This window comes from Papaver somniferum, chromosome 1 (genome assembly GCF_003573695.1).
Source record: "Papaver somniferum cultivar HN1 chromosome 1, ASM357369v1, whole genome shotgun sequence".
In the NCBI taxonomy this organism is placed as follows: domain Eukaryota; kingdom Viridiplantae; phylum Streptophyta; class Magnoliopsida; order Ranunculales; family Papaveraceae; genus Papaver; species Papaver somniferum.
The window spans coordinates 246,385,494-246,393,148 of record NC_039358.1 but is presented as its reverse complement, the minus strand read 5'-3'; the positions used below and the strand labels follow the sequence as shown (position 1 = coordinate 246,393,148).

Here is a 7,655-nt window from a genome sequence, read left to right as displayed (position 1 = left end):
ACGGGAAAGCGTGATATCACTTCCGAGAAGAAGTTTGACTTATTAACATTGATGTGATAGCAAAGGATAAGATTGTGTAAGGATAACCGAAATAAGTGAAGAAAAAAAGACTTTATTAGGTGTAATTAGATGTAAATAACTGTAAATACTTTTCATCCACTTTATATTTGACTATATAAGGGAAAAAAAGAATATGTGAAACAGGGTTGAAATTTTTGTGAAAAGAAAGAAATGTTAAGATAGAAAGAGTTTGTGAATTTTTCACTAGATGCTTCAGTAAATTTCGTGTTCTTCATAATATCTTCAGAAATAAAGAGTAATCATAATAAGGGTGTAGTTGCGGGAATTTTGTAAATACATTTTACAAAACTTCTGATGTTGAAAAACTAAATGAAACTTTAAAATTCTACCAACAGTCTTTGATTGATAGAAAATAACCACTTTCCAAAATTGAATACTACTTTGAAAAAGTTTAGCAAATAAAAAATATCACAAGAGATAAAGATTGATTCAAAATTTAACACAAAAGAAAACTTATAAAAGTTCCAAATCTAATAGTCGATAGATGAGAAAAAAAGAAATAGATCGTAGAATGTAATGAAATTATGAGTTCAGACCACTTATAGCGAAAAAGGGAAATAAATCTGATAATATAATCTGGATCGACAGTGCGTCGAATAGCTATTTCTCACATAATAACAATTAGGTACTTTATTATAAGGTTTTTCTTGTGTGGTAAGAGTCGTACGACTCAACTGTAAAATCTGGTTATAACCAGGACCGTCTCTGAAGTTTTGATGACCTTGTGCGAAAGAGATCTGAACGCCCTTTTATCCAGTTTTTTACATGTATGTATTATATGTTTTCCAAATAAAATCTACCTTATAACATTGAAACCAAATAATTTATGTTGCACAACTTAAGAAGAACGTATGATAAAAAGTATTAAGAAGTTGGTAACATTCCAAATCCTCAGAATATCCTAAATAACGGTTGAAACAACATTTGTTTGTGCTTTCATCCCATAGTTTGTTTTTCCGTGCCTTCATGGATAATTGAAATGTTTTAAGATAATTGAATTAAGTATTATGTTAACAGCAGTTCCCTAATCCCTAAAAGGCAGCTTTAAGTTACTTGAAAAACTAAAATTCCACCAAAGTTTACATCGGTGCTACTATACATGACCTTAGAAGAGAATTCTTCCTTATTAAGATGCAACTTACCTCTCAAGTCGAATTTCACATGTCCTCCAAAATATACATTGAACAGAAAAAAAAACATAAATATTGATATTTACCTCTAAAGAAATTTATATCCCTGAGACGCCAGCCAGTTTGAGCACAACAAATACGAACAATGTTTTCATCACAACTCCCGCTGATGATAACATCGCTCCCATTCATAATACACTATTCACAAGGACATAAGTCAATTAACAAACTTCAACCTAATTCAATGTCATTAAAATAAAAACTACAACTTAATGACTCAATCTCCAATTCTTGGTTTCCTAATTGAGGAATAACCCTGGATTCATAATTGAGAATAAACAGTAATACCCTATGGATTCTTAATTGAGAATAAATAGGAATACCCTGGTTTCCTAATTGAGGAATAAACCTGGTTTCCTAATTGAGAGTAAACAGGATTAACCTGGTTTTCTAATCGATTATATATATATAATCATACATACTCAATGATTTATCAGAAAAAGAAGATGGCTTCTTCTTCTACTTCAGAAGATGAAAAAAAAACTTTCGATTTAATTGAAAAATCAACTTCAATGGCCTCATTGATTCACAAGTCTACTTTTGGATGTCGGTTGCGCCTCGCTAACTTACCGAACTATATCGGAGTCGCCGGTTATCCACTACCAGCAGAGCATAGTGTGACAACCAAGGCGAAACCTACCAAATCGGATTACGAGATATTTGTATATTATGACATGAGTCTCCAAGACCATATAAGGAAACATCAAACGCACAGACAATTTCATCTTGTTGACGGCTTCCAACCAACCCCTTTTGGTATTAGTCTATCAGGGTAAGTAATAAAACTAAATTACTTGGGTTTCGTTTTTGAGTGATTTTGAAGGGTTTTGGTTCTTTCAGTTTCTTGAATTGAAGCGAGTGATATTGAAGGGTTTTGTTTCTTTAATTTTCTTGAGTTGAAGTGAGTGATTGTTGAAATTTGATTATAATTTATGTTTATTTATTGTTTGGTTGTTGGAAAATGTTGTTTAATAATTAGTTCTTTGATTTGAGTATCATATCGAGGAAATTAAGCTTGTTCTTGTTAATGATCATCTTAGATTTGATGATTTGAAGGCATAAATCTTCTTCGTTTACTGTATAAGTATGAATAAATGCTAATATTTTTCTTAACTTCATTTTCATTGCCTACCTTTCCATAGTTCAAGATAACAAACATAATCATAAACTAGCTTTACCTGATATTGCTGTCAAATAATTGAATTCATGTTTGTAGTTTATACTTGGTGATGTGAGGTACAAATCTGCTTTCCAATAAATTAGATATCATACCTAGTGTAGCTTAATTAGTGATTGTCAATTTCCTGATGAGGTAATTGGCATCTACTCTATTGTATAACCGAGAATCAGTACCTTAGTACAAATCTACTTTCCAACGAATTATATTATCATAGCTTAATTAGTGATTGTCACTAAATTAAATTAATATTAATACACAACGTAAATACACTAAGATATTTTAAGTGCATTTCAGCGCGTATTTTCATGATATTATGAATCCTTAAGAAATAAAGTAGATATTAACTAGGTATTGTTGTAGTTGTAACTAAATATAAGGGTATGGTTTCATAAAAATACCTATGAGCGTGGACAAATATAATTTTTAAATTTTTTGTTCAGAAACACTTGTGTTTTCCCTAAAGTACCTTTATGAATTATCTTGTTTAAGTATATCAGAACACTAAAATTAATGTTGTTCCAAATCTCCGAAGATCTTTTCTTATTCTTTTTTTTTTATCTTTCAAAGAAGAAGAAGCGGAAGCCAGGTTCAGAATATAATAACCATTTTCTATCTTATATTTCACCATTCGTCAAATATCGATAGTAAAATATTGCATAAAAACATCTACGATGCTTGTTCGAGGACCTTTATTCAACAAGTGATTTCTATACGGACCTTTCTCTACTAGAACGCCCTTTGATTTTGTGTCAATGTTATCCCAAATTTCTGGATCATGAATGTTCACCAAGGAAGGACTATTTTTACTTGGTAGTTCTTTATGTTCCTACATTTCCAAAATTATCAACATCATTTTCCATATAGTATATCATCGTGAATATCTACATTTTCATTTATAATATTCTCATGACCTACATCTTGAACCCCTTAATTTTCGGCTGATGAGCTTCCAACAAAATTGTGTGTCCCTTTAACAACAAATTTATCGAGCGATCCTAATTGAGAGTGTACTACTGCATCACTTTTTTTTTCCCGTTTAAGTCTAGCATATTGACTTTCATCCGGAATGACTGTTTTCTTACGCATTTTTATAAGTGAAGCAAAACTGTACAGGAAACCAAAGAAAAAACTTAGATTTTGAGAGAGAAGTTAAAATGAAAATAATCAAGAATTATATACAAATATAGGTCTCTTCTGGTACCTGCTTTTCAAACTTAGGTCACTTTTTTCATTTTTATAAATCCACGCCAAATCAATTAATCGGATTCCATCCAAATATGTTACTCGGTCAATATGTCGTGTTGATTGGTTAATATATCTTCAAATTCTCGTACAACGATATCTAGTCTTCTAGTGGGGAGCCTAGTTAGCAATTCGCAATACGGGATACGTACGCGTATTATACGGATTTGTAAAAATTGAATTCGGTCAAGAATCCGGTCAACGGTTCGTGATACGGGAGTAATACGTAACGGCATACGTACGTATATAATTCGATTTACAAATATGAGTTCGTCACCGAAAATTCGGCACACGTATAATAACAGATATTCAGAATTTATATATAATCCTGCAAATACATAGTTCGAACTTCGAAATACAAAATATTTATACATATATATAATATATATCTTAGATTCTGGCAGACATAGATACATTACAGTCGATTTATACCCTGTCCCTGTGCATATATAACAAGTTAAGTTACTGGAGTAATGTTTTAACTCCACAAAAAATCAAAATATAGACACAGATTAAGCAATTAGATGTGTCAGTTAGAGCCTAATTTGTTCCAAGTATTAAATACCTACTGATGACGATAATTCATTCTCGAAGATGTCCCAATGCCGCTACACATTCTATCCATCCAAGCAGCATTCAGGTCACTTCGAGCATCGGCTACAAAACCTTCATCAATAGCTTCATCCAGATTGCCATCAACAAGTTCAGTGTCCCACTCTGCGAGATTTTCAAGATTAATTGGGTCTCTATCTTTTAACTCAAAGTTCACGGAATTTTTCAGCATTAACGAGTTCATCCTTATGTACACCAGATCTTCCAACATCTGTGGAGCCAATCTGTTTCTCTTTTTTGTTTGTGCGGCATCGAAAGCATTCCAGTTACGTTCACATGCTGAAGCACTACACGGCTGACTTAATAAACGAATGGCAACCTTTCTTAGTATAGGAACAGAGCCTCCATTTGCTTCCCACTACACCCCTATAATAAGGCCATAAACTTAGATAAACAATACAACCTAGATACGACTAATTATCCAAAAAGAAAAAAGAAAATTCATTAAAAAAAAACTTACTTGGATGACAATTACTGATTTGATCTATTGAGATGCTTGTAAATATCTTTGGATGTTTTCCATTATAGAGTAAAAGCTCTTGCGAAAACTTGGTTCTTTCAGTGGTATCAATCAGTTTGTCATAAATATATGACAAGGCAGCTTGCACAGCTTCATTAGTATATGAAATCTTTCCATCAAACATGAAAGGAGGGTTCAAATACATGGCAGCAGCATGAACCTCATGAAGCAGGTTAGATTTCGCTCTGAATTCAAACAATTCCCATATATGCATATACTTAACAGGATCCTCTTCACATCGTTCTTTAATTGCCTTTCGTGCTCTATCTGTTGCTTCATAAATGTAGCCTGAAGTTGACCCATCACCATCGACTAACCGTAATACCTTTACCAATGGCTCCATTGCTGAAATTAGATCTTTCCCATCCTCCCAAAATGGTGTTCCTTGTATAAGCTCTTTGACTATGTCAGCAACAGCTCCTTTGTCGTACAACATGTTTCTATATTCAACCGATGCGACCAAGTTTCTCAAACCATCTTCAACATCTAAAATAGATTGAAGCATAAGAAAGTGAGACGCAAACCTGGTTTTAGAATACTTTCTCAAATCTTTCTTGGTATGCTCTCTCATTAAGTCCAAAAGAATGATATGCCTATAGAAATGGTCATATATCTTTCTTACTTTGAGAAAAATATCTTTAACCCAATCAACAGAATCATATATATCCTCAAATACCAATTGAACTCCATGAGCAGCACACTTTGATTTGATTATGTGGGGATACTCTTCCATGATCAGGTTACAAGCAAGTCCATAGTTTGAAGCATTGTCGGTCACAATTTGCACTACATTTTCAGCACCAATCTCTTCAATAACTGGTAAAAGTACCTCCCTTATAAATAAACCTGTGTTCGATTCTCCGGATCTTTCAACTGATTTTAAGAATACTGCCCCTTTTGGTGAGTAAGCAATCACATTTATAAACGACCATTTTTTCATATCTGTCCATATGTCTGACATGATGGTGCATCCAGTTAAACTCCAAGATTCTTTGACTTCATTTACATAACGTTCCACATCTGCTTTAGTATTAACAACCAGCTTAGTTCGAAGAGTAGAATAACTAGGTAATGAATATCCAATACCATATTCCGACACAGCCTTAATCATCTCAATAAACCCTGTTGTCTGTATAACATTAAAAGCAATGTTATTCAAGAAGAAACAAAGAGCTACTTTCATGTCCACCGCATCTTTATCCTTTTTGCTGAGCATTGCAGGTATTGAAGTTTGTTGCAATCTTGGTTCTTCACAGACACTAACGCTGCTCTCCCCAACACTCCCAGTAGATGATTTAGCTCTTTTAGTCCCACTAACATTAACACCGGCCTCCCCAACTGCAATAACAGCAGATGCTTGTACTTCCTCAGGTACTTGTGCACAAACAGCAATGTCACGGCCTTTAATACCCGATAAATGAGACTTCACTCTTGCTACTCCTCCAGGAAAATCTCTTTTGCAGTACTTACATTTGAAACGGTTATTCAGTTTCTCGGCATATTCCCAAAATTTGTCTTTTATCTTCGTCATCTCCTACCAAATACACACTGAAACTAGTTTTAAGTATCAACAAAACTAGAGAAAGAGAATTTCTTGAACGAATAACGATATTAATTTATAAACATATGAATCCAAATTAAGCTCACAATATTATTCATAAATCTATAGCCTAATTCATTATTCATTATTCATAATATTGATATCAACTAAAATTGCAGCAACAAAATATCTAACCTAAGGATATAACCAATCATGGATTCAATACAATCCAATATAAATTAAACATAAATAGATGTACTGTTGATTCAATTGAATCAATTGAATCATATTGAAAACCAAAAATTCAGAATCAAACATAAAAATACAACACATAATATGTTGATGGAATCATGCCATACCTCGTCGCCAGCCTTAGAAGCAGATATTGAAGGATTTGAAGATAGGAAATCAGAAAACGAATTTGGGTGCGATCTGTTCAGTGAGCAGTGACTGAGAAGGTAGAACTTAGAAGAAGGACTGAAGGAGTTAGGTTAGAAGTCTCTCTCCAAATTTTCTATTTATACGGATCCATTTCCTAACCCTATTTTTCCCGTCCGAACGAATAAACGTTGATTCGGGACGTAAAAAACGCGAATAATTCGGGATCTTCATATAACATGCGTACCTGGGTCGGTCTTTCAGTGGGTCGCCCGTATGATTCGTTAACGATTGATACGGCATAATTCGCGAATTATTCGCCGAATTGCTAACTAGGGTGGGAGCAGATATTACAATTATTCTCTTCGTCTTCAAATCCTCTCAAAACCCATCCATTCCCTCCTTCCTTGTTCTTGATCGGTGCTGTGTTCTTCTACATCGCTAGATCCACATAATCAATCTCACCCTTTTCCTCGCATAAACAACAACATCTCACCACTTCTTCTCAGCTTCTAAATCTTGTTTCTCGAATTCAAATGAACCCAAAATCATCTGCAATTGTTTGACTAAAAATGATTTAACAATCTCGATTAATCTCAGTTTCTTCTCGAAAAATTGTGGAAATAGACTATCCTTCTTCCCTGTAATTCGATGGCATAAGCTAAAATATCCACTGAAGGACGAATTCCACCATCTTCGAATCTCTAATCAGCTTGAATCCTGAGCATAACTACACAAACTCGATTTCTAATCAAAGGTATGGAGTATGGGTCTAGGTTATTTAATGATTTGGATAAGAGATTTGTGCCAGTCTGGAAGAGTTATCTTTGAAAGAAAAACAGGGAAGAAACAAGCTTTGTTACCATCGAATTTATGGCTGAATGGTAGAAATGAAGGAGGTTTTTGAAGAGT

At 33.7% G+C, this 7,655-nt stretch overlaps 1 protein-coding gene across 1 annotated transcript; it reads right to left on the bottom strand.

Moving 5' to 3' along the window:
* Nucleotides 1-4,258: 4,258 nt before the first annotated feature.
* Nucleotides 4,259-6,356, bottom strand: LOC113275983. The gene is made up of 2 exons (XM_026525579.1): nt 4,766-6,356; nt 4,259-4,584 (listed from the first exon to the last, which is right to left on the bottom strand). The coding sequence occupies exons 1-2, from the start codon at nt 6,354-6,356 to the stop codon at nt 4,259-4,261; spliced, it is 1,917 nt and encodes a 638-aa protein (XP_026381364.1).
* Between the last annotated feature and the right edge of the window lie 1,299 nt (nt 6,357-7,655).